At 46.0% G+C, this 15067-nt stretch overlaps 1 protein-coding gene across 7 annotated transcripts in view; it reads left to right on the top strand.

Moving 5' to 3' along the window:
* Window positions 1-1162: 1162 nt before the first annotated feature.
* PNPLA1 (patatin like domain 1, omega-hydroxyceramide transacylase) overlaps window positions 1163-15067 on the top strand; it is a 47794-nt gene continuing 33889 nt past the window's right edge. For 2 of the 7 annotated variants that reach the window (XM_017648842.3, XM_017648841.3), the window contains exon 1: window positions 1163-1929. In XM_017648842.3, the coding sequence (XP_017504331.1) occupies window positions 1725-1929 (205 nt within the window). In that variant the 5' untranslated portion in view covers window positions 1163-1724. The remainder of the gene's footprint in view (window positions 1930-15067) is intronic. The other 5 variants (XM_017648844.3, XM_017648843.3, XM_017648840.3 and 2 more) reach the window with 4 other exon arrangements.

Here is a 15067-nt window from a genome sequence, read left to right as displayed (position 1 = left end):
CTCAGGACCCCAACACAGAGCTGGGTGTGCAAATACTCAGCGGAGCTGACCTGATTTCCCAGGAAGAGGCAGGATCTCAGTGTTCCAAAGGCCGGCTGGGCTCCACCTCATCATAGCCTATGCTCCAGCGGAAAGCTGCACGTCATACACACACACACACACACACACACACACACACACACACACACACACACACACACACACACACACACACACACACACACACACACACACACACACACACACACACACACACACACACACACACACACACACACACACACACACACATTTTCTCTGTTACGCAGACGTTTAATCAAAACGTCTCTTCCCAGATGGAGGCAACTATATGCCTGGAACTACCTACCCAAGAGAGAAAGCTCCATCCTGCCTGAGTACTGGGCATTGCCCTCCTTGTGGAATCCCAGTACAGGCAAGCGGGGCCAGCAGTCAGTGGGAGCCCCCTGGGATCCCAATCTAGTCTCGGGGGCAGAAGAGAGATGCGATCTTATAATGTGGTTGCTCTGTGACATCCTCGGGCAGTGAGATTTGTGGGTTGTGAGGAAGACCCTCCTCTCCAGGGCCAAGTCGCACACCTCTAGAGGGGGCTTGACCAGTGCCCCCACACCCACACACCACCTCCCTAGTCCTTTGGGCCCCAAAACATCACTCTGCCCTGGCCTCGATGCCCCCATATCTGGTCTCCCAAGCTGTTCACTCTTGGGGTAAAATGTTGCCCTCTCAAGCTTCTCATTTCAAACGCTTAGAATGATCCAGATTTTAGACTGATTTCTTCCTGGACAGAGACAGCCTGAAGGTTTGGGGCTTGGTGAGAGGGCACTGACTAAAGATGGGTGGGTCAGTGAGGGGCTGGGCAGAAAGAGGGTGAGAGATGGAGACGCAGTGGTGGGTGGGGCTCTGACACCCAACTTCTCTTCCTCGACAGTTTTGCCTGTGGCCAGTCCTAACATGTGAACCAACACACAAGTGAATAAGCAAAGCGGAGCTTATGTAAGAACAAAAAAACAATTGTGTAACACACCGCACATATCACACAGAAACTGGAGAAGGAGCCCAAGGAAGGGTGGCACTGTGGCGCACGTGGGTGGTATCAGTGTCCCTCTCAAAAACTAGAGCCACCCTGCCAGCCTTACCCAAGGAGGAGGGGACACTGTCCTCTGGGAGGGAAGCCAGCATTTGATTCCTTCACTGCCTCAGCGTGTCAGGGAGGGAGGCACTCTAATAACCATCAGTGGATGTTTTGCAATCCCATGGGTGAAGCCTTCTGGGCCAAAGGCTGAGCAGTGCCTGCCTCCTCGGCCTCGGGGACAGCCATACACCACAGCCCCAACTGCTCCTAAGCGTATCTAGCGCCGGCAGGGAAATGAGGTCTCTGCAGGAGATGAATCTCACCACGCAATGAAGCCAGGGGAGCGCTCACAGGACCAGAAAGCTGCTCACACGTCCAGGGGGCCTCCTGCCAGTGTCCTGGGCCTGGCGCCCTTTCCCAGCCTTTGGGACTCTCTCCTGGCAGTGCTCAACAGGCTCAGGTGGCTGTCTGAGCCACCCGTGGGAGTCCCAGTCGACTGGGGAGACAGCCACATTCCAGTCTCCAGCTGGCTGGGAAGCTTGGCACTGAGTTCCAGCAGGCAGACAGCCAGGCTCAGGCAGGCAAGCTCTGAGGGGTGGTTCCTTCCCACTACGGGAGGCCCCAGACTGAGGAGATGGAGGAACAGGTGTTCAAGGGGGACCCGGACACCCCTCATTCCATCTCCTTCTCCGGCAGTGGATTTCTCTCATTCTACCAGGCTGGGGCAGTGGACGCCCTTCGGGACCTGGCCCCCCGGATGCTGGAAACAGCCCACCGCTTCGCTGGGACATCAGCAGGAGCAGTGATTGCAGCCCTGGTCATCTGTGGGATTGAAATGGGTAAGGCCTTTGTTCTGGGTCCCCCGGGTAGCCGCTGGAGGGATTCCCCAAAGCAGAGCCTGAGGATCACTTGGGGATGCTTTTGGGAACAAAGCCAGACCTTCTGGGTAGCAGGAAAGGAAGAGGTGGGTTGAGTGGGACAATGGGAAGCTGTCACTTTTGAGACTGGGGTCTGTTGGTCCCAGTCTCTGACCCACTGAGCGAGCTTGGGCCCATCTCTCCCTCCCCTCCAGTGCTCTTACCTGGGGAGCCCTGTCTCCCAGTACCTGGGAGAGGGCAGGGCAGTACTCCCTCAAACATCCTCATCTTGGAAGTTACACCGTGGAACAGTCATACATTAGGGTGACATGTTGCTCCTGTCTGGCTTTGTTTAAATGCAAATATCCTTGGGAAGGGTAACACTTCACATCTTTATCACGTTGGTGGGGATGAATTTGTCAGATCAGCTTCCAAGTGGCTGGGAGGTGAAAGCCCTGGGGCTGGAAGGATAGATGAAGGGGCCCGAGGGGGAGAAACTGGGAATGAGGAAGGAAGATCTGCTTCATCTTCTGCTCTGTTAGTCCCGGGGCTCCAGAGAGAAGAATGGGCCCACACTGCTGGCCCAGGGGGCAGATGCTCCATCCTGTGCAGGGGGAGTGGACACGTTCCTAGCAGCCCCACACATATGCCCCAAGGGCTGCCTTTGGATGGATTTATTCAATTATTGTGTTACTGTTCTGTTCCAGGCCCTGTGCCAGGCACTGGGAACAAAGTCCCTGCCTTTATGGAGCAGAAATTCTAGAGAGGAGACAGATAATAAACATTCCAACAAATAAACTTATGATGTCACATCAGGAAGTGATAAGATCTATGAGTAAAATTACAGCAGGAAAGGGTCAACCTGTGGACTATTTTAGAAAGGGTGGTCAGGGAGGCCCTTCTGGAGGAGGTGACATTCAAGCAGGGACCTGAGCAAAGTGAGAGAACAAGCCATTTGAAGATCAGGAAAGAAACATTCCAGGCAGAGGAGCAGCCAGAGAACCAGTGGGGCTGGGGTGTGGTGGGTGAGGAGGAGGGAGGGAGGATAAGGCTGGAGAGGCAGGCAGGGGCCAGAGTACAGTGGGGCCTTGTAGCCACAGTAGCAAGCTCTGGTTTCTCTCTGAGTGAGGTGAGGAGCTCAGACACCCATGAGGGAGCCAGTGTGGGGAGGCAGCTAAGAGCATGCACACCACATGGATCGGGTCCCAGCTCTGCCATTTCATGATGTTGACCTGGGGAAAATTATCGAATATTCAGAGCCTCCATTTCTGCATCTGTGAAGTGGAGATTCTACTTGTGCCTAGTTCTGAGGGCTGTAAAGGGCTGTAAAGTTGGGCTAGTGGTTCACCTGCTTACTGCAGTGCCTGGCACATGGCAAGTGCTTGGTATGTGTCAGCTACTTATTTGGGGACTTGAAGGACCCCGACTGCTGTGCAGAGCGAGGTGGAGGGGGTGAGGGTAGAAACAAGGAGTTGGGACAGGTGTGAGTCTATTGTCCATCTAAGTGAGCAAAGCACATGGCTGGGTGGTGAGGGCAGTGAGAGGGCTTTGGATTCAGGATATATTTCACAGGTAGAGCCAGTGAAGCCTGCTGAACGGGCAGCTGCCGTGTTTGAGGAAGAGGTGCCCGCAGAGTGCTTTCCTGCCTGGGACCTCTGTGTGGGTGGGAAGTCTTTGTGTTTGTTTTAAAGAATAATAGTAATGCCCACTCAATGAATACCTCTCATGTATAAGGTAATTTTTCCTTTCTAATATTTACAAATAAGAACTCTTTCTCACTGTGCAAAGTTCAAACAATGCAAAAGTATATAGTGGAAAATTATACAGAGGTTAGAAAAGCCACCACTCAGCCCCTTGATCCCCAGTCCTGCTCTCCCTCCTGTAGCCAGTGCTAAGGGCTCTACCTGGATCCTTCTAGATCTTTTCTTATGCAGAGTCCTCTGTGAATATAGCAGTTAATGCTTCCTTTGTACAAGGGACCCGAGGACAGGCCTGGAGAGAGGGGCTGGGTGAGCTCCCATCCTGGAATCCCAGAACTGCTGCCCTTGGAGATACCCTGCCTCTGGGATTCTAGCCCTTGCCAGGAATCTGTGTCGCTCACCTGCTCCATTGCTCCCACTTTCCTCATGTCTTTATTTCAACTTCTTAATATATACCATCTGAGAGAGTCAATGGTATCTTCATCCTCCGGCATTCAAGGATTTCTCAGAATTCATCCAACTGAAGCAATACTGCCCCAAAGTGACTTGGCCACGCTGCGATGGGCATGGACAGCAAGGGAAGGGAACCTGTGAGAAGGACACCTGACTGCAGGTGTGAACGAGGCCTGGGCTGTGCGCTGCTTGTGATCAGTGCAGAAGCTTAGGGAAGGATGAGATGCTGGCGAGGTTGTGCCCTTTGCACTCAGCAGCGTGGATGTCAGATGCAGCCACGTCACTCCAGTCCACCTCGTTCATTTTAACTGCCATATAATTTACTGTTAGCTAGCACTTCTTTTATATCGGGCACTGTTCTAAGTCTTCAGCAAATTAACTTATTCAGTCTCACATCAACCCTCTAAGATGAAACTTTTTATTATCTCCATTTTACAGAGGAAGATACTGAGTCACAGAAAGCTTAAATAACTGGCCTAAGGTCACACACAGGTAGTTGGTAAAGCTGGGATTTGAACCCAATCTAGCCAGAATCTACACACTCGCCTTTTTAGGCAAAGCAGTGCTGGGGGTGTGGATGCCCACTGCATGGATAGTGGGGTCATGGAAGTCTGTCTGAGCAGGCGGAATTTGTACACGGACCAGAAGGAGGTGAGGGAGCAAGCCCCGAGACTGTCTGGGGAGAGCATGCTAAGGGACAAGTGATTTGTGTGACATCCTGTCAGCAGTTAGAAGCAGAACAAAAGCCAGGACTTGGTCTCCTGACTTTCCTCAAGGCTCTTTACCTCTTTTGGCATATATTCCATTAAGATTGCATTATGGTTTGTTTAGCCATTCTATTGATGAACACAGCCAAGTTTTTGTTATTACAGACAACACTGCAATGAATATCCTTTGTGTCTTCCAAGCCCACACAGAATGTTTCCCTAGAGTACTCATCATACTTGCTTTACCAGCCAAGTCTGGTAAAGCAAAGTGGTTGTAACAATTTGATCCGGAGCAGCATACATGAGCTCGAATTTCCCCACATTGTCAACAGCCTTGTACTAATGGACTTCAATGTTTTAAGTCAATCTAATGAATTATAAATTCTCACTTTATTTTGCTTATTTGATCTTCATATCCTGATTACTAGTGATGTTAGTATCTCTATGTGTTTATTGACCATTTGTGTTTCTTCTATAACTTACCTGCCTGCTCATGACCTTTACCTGTTTTTCTTTTGTTTTTTATTAAGGTATTATGATATACACTCTTATGAAGGTTTCGCATGAAAAACAATGTGGTTACTACATTTACCCATATTATTGAGTCCCCCCCATACCCCATTGCAGTCACTGCCCATCAGTGTAGTAAGATGCCACAGAGACACTATTTGCTTTCTCTGTGCTACACTGTCTTCCCCATGATCCCCCCTACACCATGTGTGCCAATTATAATTCCCCTCAATCCCCTTCTCCCTCCCTTCCCACCCACTCTCCCGCACCCCTTCCCTTTGGTAACCACTAGTCCCTTCTTGGAGTCTGTGAGTCTGCTGCTGTTTTGTTCCTTCAGTTTTGCTTTATTGTTATACTCCACAAATGAGGGAAATCATTTGGTACTTGTCCTTTTCCGTCTGGCTTATTTCACTGAGCATAATATCCTCCAGCTCCATCCATGTTGTTGCAAATGGATCTTTACCTGTTTTTCTACTGTTTTTTTTCTCTTTTATCTCTTGTAGATGTTCTTTATATAGTCTGAACACTAATCATTTGTCAGCTACAGACATTGCAGTTATCTTATTCTACTCCATGGCTTATCTTTTTATTTTATGATGTCTTTTGTCATTAAGAAATTTTCAATTTTAACACAGTTAAACATATCAATCTTTTCCCCTTACAATTTATGTTATGTAATATCTTTACTTTGCTACAATTATTTCTTCTTTATTTTTTCCCAAAATTTTTGAAATTTTGCTCTTTCATCTTTAGGTTATCCATCTGGAAATTATTTTGTGGTTAGTTTGAGTTAGAACTCTAAGTTTTTGTTTTGCTGTGTGATAACCAATTATACCACTCCATTTATAGACAGCCCTTTATACTCTTGTTTGAAATGTTGCCTCTGGCTCATTCAAGCTCCTGGATTCTCAGGAGTCTGTCCCCGGTGTCTTTCTTTTCTTCCACTGGGGAATATTTCTATTTATGCACAAAATCACACTGTTTTAATCACATAGCTTAATAATAAGCAGTACATTATATATGGCAATTGCTCTCCTTTTCTTCCTCCTCTTCCAATTTCTTCTTCAAATATTGTCTCTGTTTTTCTTGATCCCTTTTTCCAAGCTCTGTTGGGATTTTAATTGAAATTATATCTTCCCATTTATAAATATAGTCTATCCCTCTATTTCTCCTGGGCTTTTTTGTCCTTCAGTACATATTTAGTGTGTCATTTATTAGGTTTATTAGTTTTTGTTGCTATGAGGAATGGGTTCTTTCTTCCTATGGCATTTTTTAATCTGATCATTGCTGATATAAAGGAATGTTGTTTTTGCATATTGATCTTGTTTTGAACAACTAGTGAATGTGCTTAATATTTCTAAAAGTTTGTTGATAGATTAGTTCATATTTTATGTGTAAACAATCACACTAACTGCATATAAGCTGAGGTTTGTCTCTTTTTAAAAAGTTTTCAACACATGGACCCCTGGGCCTCCCTCCTCCAGGCCATGCATCCTCCTCTTGTTCCCAGCCTTGGCTTTTCTATACTGAGGTTCTCTGCTTAGTTCCTGTGCAAGCTAAGGCAGCAGTGGGTCACCTTCTGGTGATGTGTGCCTAGTTCTGTGATGGGGCCAATTTGGGGACACATGTTTGTAAAGACACTTAACACAGTGCCTGGTCTTCATTAGGGATAGAGTAGATGTTAGTTCATTCATTCATTCAGCTGTGGAGAGATGGTCTCCATGATGACCAATGGCAGGGATTCAGAATTTTCAATCTATCAGAAATGAGGCTGGGAACTTGCCTCAAAGCTGTATTTGCATAAGTTTGAAAAAACAAATTTCTTTTTTTACTAAAGAATGAGGATTTGGTGGTCTTAAAACTCCATCCCCATTTAAGCTACTAGTTGGCACCTTTCCTCCTATAAAAACTGCATGGCAAGCCATTCATTCATTCATTGTTCAACAAGCATTTATTGAACATATACTAGGCCCTGCAGAGGATACAGAGATGTAATATGAAATGAAACTCTGCCTTTGCCCATAAGAGCTTAGAGTCTGCTCAAACTCAAAGGTAGCCACCAAGTAGTTATAATGCAGGGAAGTTCCAACTAAACATTAGAAAATTAAAAGGCACCAGAATGCAGAAGTAGGGAGCACACCACCAAGCACGGGAGGCCACCTGGAGGTGGCATTGGAACATTGTGCTGGAAGGTTGCATAGAAGGTCCACAGGCAGGGACTGGTCAGGCGGAAGCCGAGGCTTCTAGCAAGGACCAGCACGCCAACATGGTAAAGTCATGTGATGCAGGAAATATGATGGTGGTGAATAGTACAGGTTGACTAGTGTCAAGGGTCAACACAATAGGATCAGAGAGGCAGCTGTTGGCACAGCAAGCATTGTCCAAGATGGGAAAGGGCCCTTCTCGAAGCAGGGGAGCACTTGCCTATGGAGAGGCCCACACAGGGACTGGGAGGCACTGGTTACTGCTTCTGTGGGTCTCTTCGTTTAGGGCAGTGACCAAGATGGCCTGTAAACCTGAGGTCTCCAGATTCCCAGACTAAAACCCACAGTGAGAAATCTCTTTATGTTGTCCCCAGTGTAAATGTAAATTTTAAAAGAAAAGTTTCACGATAGAATACTTACCATACTCTATGCCACAATTTTAATATTCTCTTCTACTTTAAAATTTCTTTTCATTAAATTGGTAGTCCTCAATCTTGGCTGAGCATTGGATTACCTGGGGAGTTTTTAAAATGTCCATGGTTCAGGCTTTTTCCCAAACGAATTAAATCAAGGTCTCTGGGGGTAGTGTCCTGGTACCAATGTTTATTCAACACCCAGGTGATTCCAACATGCAGCCACAGCTGAGACCCAGCATGCTCTGGAAAACTAAGGTACTACCTCCGCAAGAGTCGATGAATGTGTGATCAGGCAGTGGAAATGAATCCAGCATTTCACATGAAAACTGTAAAATGCCCAGTATCTTCCTGGACTAATGAAAATTCAGTATGTGATGAGGAATACTTTTTTCCAGGGTAGAGAGAAAGAGTTTCACTACAGTGGCTTTAGGCTGGAATAGATTATATGAATTCTTCTGGCTGGGCCATAAATGAGGGAGGCTGACCTTGGTTAAGGGCTGACCCATCCCTTCCCCTTAGCCCATCCCCATACTCAGTCCACTTTTCAGAGAAACCAGTGGACACCCATGGCCCAGAGCCTCTCCTGGCTGTTTCTCACCCCTACCTTTTCTTAACTTTTCAAAAGCAGTTTTGTTGAGATACAATACACAAACTATACAATTCACCTATTTAAAGCATATAATTCATGTCTTTTAGTATGTTCACAAAGTTGTGCCTCCATTATCACAACCAATTCTAAAACATTTTAATTATCTCCAAAGATGGTCCACACCCCTTAGCTGTCACTCTCAATTTTTCCCTTCCTTGAACTGCCTGGAAACCACTAATCTACTTCTGTCTCTATGGATTTGCTTATTCTGGACATTTCATGTAAGTGGAAGCATGCAGTATTTGTGTCTGGCTTCTTTCACTTAGCGTAATGTTTTCAAAGTTTATCCATGTTGTAGCATGGAGCAGTACCTCATTCCTTTTTACTGTTGAATAATATTCCATTGTGTGGCTAAAACACATTTTATTTATCTATTTATCAGGTGATGTACACTTGGGTTATTTTTTTTACTTTGGGCCATTATGAATAATGCTGCTCTGAACACTCATGTACATTTTTTGTTGTTGTTGTTATCATTAATCTACAATTACATGAAGAACGTTATGTTTACTAGGCTCTCCCCTTCACCAAGTCCCCCCCACAAACCCCATTACAGTCACTGTCCATCAGCGTCACGTACATTTTTAAAACTTTTTAGTAGTTTCTTTTAATGAAAAGTGTCAAATGTATTGGAGAGGAAATATAATGAACCCTCAAGAACCCATTATATAATTTCAGCAGTTATCAGCATTTACTAACTGGATTTCATCTGTATATTCCCCACCCTGCTTTGTTTTATTTTGTTTTTATATATAATTTTTGAAATAATCTTAAACTCACATGGAAATTGCATGTAGCCTTACTAGGCTGCTTTTTGCCCATGTGTTTCAGAGGGGGTAGCACTCTGCAGATGAGGACTGTGAGTCTGAGGCAAAGCCCAAGGGAATGGGGCTGACTGCTCTCCCATCTGCAGGCCCCTGCTCTGGGGGGTGCACCCCTGCTGGGCGAGGGCTGGGGCGAGGGGACTGAGCTGGCTTTGAGCTGAGTTTATCAGGTGACTTGGTTTTGTTCTCAAAAGGTAATTATTTTCCAGTGCCTCTCAAGCTGCCTTCTCAACAATGCCAACCCCAACCTCTGTCCCCCACCAAACACCCAAACCACTAAATAAAATATTAGAGGGCAGGCTGAGAGTCAGGGCTGAGATTGGGAGCTCTGCTTTTCACTTCCATCATAGTCTCAGGATGTTTCCTATTTCTGTGCGTTTGCTTAAGCTGCTCCCTCTCCCAGGGATGCTGACCCCCTTCTTCTCTCCCTGTGTTACATCTCCCATCCTCCAAGGCCTGCCTCAGCCATCACCTCCTCCGAGTCTCTTCTGAGTCCCGTCAGGCACTAAAGCCCTGGGGGTCCCACAGCTGGCTCTAGGGTAGCACCTTTCTCAGAGACCAGAATCTCCATGGGAAAGAGCCCTTGATAGGAACAAGCTCTCTGGAGTCTGAGAACAAAAATGTCCTACAGTCAGGCTAGGAGTCTAGCTTGCCACACACATTGTTTTCATATGGTCTTTCCGAGTGGGGCTTAGGAAGGAGGGAGGCAGGGTTCAAACCGAAGCTAGTATGATCCCAAAGTCCAACTCTCTCCACCCCTCCTTTCCCTCTGGTTCCAGGAATCCACTCAACAGTGAGTGACCTTGGACAAGCTACCCTGAGTTTTAGCTCAGCCACCATGCATGGGAGAGATTAATGCCTGTTGTCCCCTCCCCACAGCCTGGCTCTTGGAACCAGCAAGTGTTCCTTCTGAGCAAGTTTTTCAAGTAAGGGATTGATACTATAGTTGCACTGGTCAGGATAGCAGAAGCTTCATCAGGACAGAGCTCTGCTCACTCTATATGGCCTTTGCCCGCCAGCCTTCAAGTCAGGGTTAGGACCCAGCCTTCTTCCATCGTGCTGCTCCTGGTCCAAGAGGGCTCCCCACCATGTCTGTATCCAGCTAGTTGGAGAGGAGAAAGGGGAGGCATTTCCTTTAAGGACAGACCTTGGAGGTCCACATCATGTCACCTTACATCCCACAGATCAGAACTTGTCACATGGCACATCTAGCTGCAAGGGAGGCTGGGAAATATAAACTTTATTCTGGGAGGCCATGTGTCTAGATAATAACTGGAGGTTCAGTTACTAAGGAAGAAGAGGAGAATGGATATTGGGGACAAATAGTCTCTGCCACAATAACCATAATCGGAGACAGGATGATGATGGAATAACTCTGTCCCCGCCTGGGACCAAGACCATTACTCCATGACCACCAGGCCCAGTGCAGTCTGTTGGCTAGGAAGGGACTCGGCACTGAACCAGGAGCACGCCGCTCTCCTGGCAGTGGGGGGTGTGAGTGCCTCCGTTCTGCCAGGGGGTTTGCATAGTGCACCATGGCACCCACTGTAACCCCCACCTAAAATGCCCTTCTGTTGTTCTCCCCAGACACAGTACTTCCTTCCAAGACACCATCCCATTTAGACCACTGGATCCCCTTTCCATGATCTCTAGTTTGCCCATAGAATCTGTTGACCTCTTCTAGCACCGGATGACGTACTGTCTTAAGGCTTTCAGTGTTTATTTCATCAACTAGATTGAGCAATCTGAGATTCTTATGGGTCCCATGGCTCCCATAAACTGCTCGTCCAACAAGCAATGCTTGATATACTTATTGCTGGTAGGCATGTCGCTAAATGTGTCTTTACAATTTCTATTTTGGGATTTATCTGACTCAGATAATTTTCTGCAGATACGGATATGATTTATAATACTAGAATGTCATGCAATGAAGGTCAGTGAGTCCAACTCCTTATTCATTTTATAGATGATTGTATTTAAACCTTGGGAGTGGAAGTGATTCATTGGAGGTGGATTTCACTTAGGCTTGTGGTTTCCAAATTGCGTTCTGTGGAACCTCAGGGTTCTATGGGGTCTGGTGAGGAAGATGAAAACAGAGAGGACACACACTGAAGCCCTGGAGTCTTCTCCCAGCTTCAACAACTACAGACATGCTACTGTCCATTCTTTCTAAAATTTCATTTAAAGGAAGTGTTTCAATGACTTTTTTTTTACGTTTGAAAGCCACTGTTTAAGTCTAATCCATTTAATGTGCAAAGAAAGAAGTTGAGGACCAGATTCTGGATGAATTACAATGATAAATAGACCACTCATCTATTCATTTATTCCAGGTCTTAGCTGTGAACAAAACAGCTGGCTGCCCTTACAGAGCTGACATTTTCTTGGTGAAATAAAGCCATAAATAACCAAACATAGGAAAACATCATCATGCATGCTAAAGGAGAAATAAAACAGGGGAAGTGGGTGTGTGGTGAGTGACTGAAGAGGGAAGTTTCAAGTGGGCTGATTGGGGCGGCCTCTCTGAGGCAGAAGGAAAGGAGGGGAGAGCCATGCATGCTCTGAGGGAAGAGAGTTCCAGGCCTAGGGGTCAGCAGGTGCAATAGCCCTGTGGTGAAATGCACTTGCATTCTCAGAAGGGAAAGCAGCTGTCCTTCTGGACAGGAGATGGGCTTCAAAAGGACCTGGCAAAGCACATGAGAGAGCCAGCAGGGCAGCGGGGCCCCGGCCCCACATATGTAGGCATAGCAGGACCCGGCACAACTCCTCCCCCGAGGATAGAGGACATTCCAGGTGTTTTGGTCTGCCTCCGACCCCTGAACCGGTGCTGCCTTGAGCAGCTTCCACCCTCCCAGTGACTGCAGACCCCCCAGGGTACTGGAGCCCAGGGCAGCTGAAGTTACTGTCATTGGCAGGTAGCTCAGTTGTGTTCCAGACAGTGGGTCCCCTGGGGCCTCAAAGTACTGGGAGGACAAGACTACTCTGTAAGAATACTGGCTCTGGTGACCATCTCCTCAGTCACGCCAGTACCTGTCTTTGTCATGCATTCGAGGAATAAGACACCTACAGTTGGTTAAGAACGTAGCTCCCAGGAAGGAGGAGGACTGGACTGGTGTTCCAGCTCTGCCACTGATTACCGTGTGTCCTTGGCCTGCCATGACCTGTCTCACCCTCCGTTTTCCCATCTGTAACTTGAGGGTGAGAACACATCCCTTGGACATTACAGTGAGGGACCAAAGAAGTCACAGATGTTCCTGGCACACTGCCTGGCAAATATTCTTAACAAAATAAGTTTGATGGGTGAATGTTGAATGAATGGATGAGCGAGTGGAAAGGAAGCTATCTTGAGATATAAAAGCATAGGTAAAGCAGCATTTTTTGAACTTCACTGAAGCATGCCCTAGAGAACTTATTAAACTTAATTAAAACAAAGATTACTGGACTCCAACTTTGCCCAATTAATATTTGTAGTATTTTAATTGTGCACTCATTGGCAAAAGGATTGGTTTGTCCATGGGAATTCTGTATGGCCCCCTGGGCAGGCATCCCTGGGGTATCACCAACTAGGGACCACTTGTCACAGTAATTACCCTTGTAGGCGTGTCAGTTCAAGCTCTGAACCAAAGGCAAGGTAGGCTTGGGGCTTTGAGTTTTTATGGAGACTTGTGTTTCCTCACCCAAAGCCCAGGCAGAGACAGGCTCCTGGCACCTTTCACTGATCCTTCAGCTCTTGGAGGGGCCTCACATTAAGCAGGGGTCTCAGATCAACAGCCCCTCTTACAGCCCCGGACCACAGCCCCTGTCCCTGCCCATCGCTGGTCTGATAACCCCATCATCAGTTTCTTTCTCATGGCACTAGCTTTCCATTCCTTCATTTCTTCTCATTCCTTCTTGTGAGAAGAACCATTGTGAGTTCAACCATGTCTCACAATGTTATTTAATATCAGGCTTGTTGTTTTTCCTGAAGGTGGGAAATTTCCTTTCTAGTTCATCCCACTGTATTGCTGGAGCTGGAAGTCTCCCTCCTCTGTATGTGTGTTTCCACATTGCGCAGATGCAACCTGGTGCTCAGTTCTGGCTGCTGAGGGGACTTTCAGAATCAAAATGTCTTCATCAAAAATAATTCCCAGAAAGTTGCAGGATACAGAATTAACACACAGAAATCTGTGGCTTTCCTATACACTAACAATGAACCAATAGAAAGAGAAATCAGGAAAACAACTCCATTCACAATTGCATCAAAAAGAATAAAATACCTAGGAATAAACCTAACCAAGGAAGTGAAAGACCTATACCCTGAAAACTGCAAGACACTCTTAAGAGAAATTAAAGGGGACACTAACAAATGGAAACTCATTCCATGCTCTTGGCTAGGAAGAATTAATATTGTCAAAATGGCCATCCTGCCCAAAGCAATATACAGATTTGATGCAATCCCTATCAAATTACCAGCAACATTCTTCAACGAACTGGAACAAATAGTTTAAAAATTCATATGGAAAACACCAAAGACCCCAAATAGCCAAAGCAATCCTGAGAAGGAAGAATAAAGTGGGGGGCGGGATCTCACTTCCCAGCTTGAAGCTCTACTACAGAGCCATAGTAATCAAGATAATTTGGTACTGGCACAAGAACAGAGCCACAGACCAGTGGGACAGATTAGAGACTCCAGACATTAACCCAAACATATATGGTCAATTAATATTTGATAAAGGAGCCATGGACGTACAATGGGGAAATGACAGTCTATTCAACAGATGGTGCTGGCAAAACTGTACAGCTACATGTAAGAGAATGAAACTGGACCACTGTCTAACCCCATACAGAAAAGTAAATTCAAAATGGATCAAAGACCTGAATGTAAGTCATGAAACCATTAAACTCTTGGAAAAAAACATAGGCAGAAACCTCTTAGACATAAACATGAGTGACCTCTTCTTGAACATATCTCCCTGGGCAAGGAAAACAAAAGCAAAAATGAACAAGTGGGACTATATTAAGCTGAAAAGCTTCTGTACAGCAAAAGACATCATCAATAGAACAAAAAGGTACCCTACAGTATGGGAGAATATATTTGTAAATGACAGATCCAATAAAGGCTTGACATCTAAAATATATAAAGAGCTCACCCACCTCAACAAACAAAAAACAAATAATACAATTAAAAAATGGGCAGAGGAACTGAACAGACAGTTCTCCAAAAAAGAAATTCAGATGGCCAACAGACACATGAAAAGATGCTCCACATTGCTAATTATCAGAGAAATGCAAATTAAAACCACAATGAGGTATCACCTCACACCGGTAAGCATGGCTACCATCCAAAAGACAAACAACAACAAATGTTGGCGAAGTTGTGGAGAAAGGGCGACCCTCCTACACTGCTGGTGGGAATGTAAATTAGTTCAACCATTGTGGAAAGCAGTATGGAGATTCCTCAGAATGCTCAAAATAGACTTACCATTTGACCCAGGAATTCCACTACTAGGAATTTACCCTAAGAATGCAGCATCCCAGTTTGAAAAAGACAGATGCACCCCTATGTTTATCGCAGCACTATTTACAATAGCCAAGAATTGGAAGCAACCTAAGTGTCCATCAGTAGATGAATGGATAAAGAAGATACGGTACATATACACAATGGAACATTATTCAGCCAT

Source organism: Manis javanica, chromosome 16, assembly GCF_040802235.1.
Source record: "Manis javanica isolate MJ-LG chromosome 16, MJ_LKY, whole genome shotgun sequence".
Lineage (NCBI taxonomy): Eukaryota > Metazoa > Chordata > Mammalia > Pholidota > Manidae > Manis > Manis javanica.
Note: the sequence above shows the minus strand (reverse complement) of the source record. Positions and strands in the feature narration are given on the sequence as shown.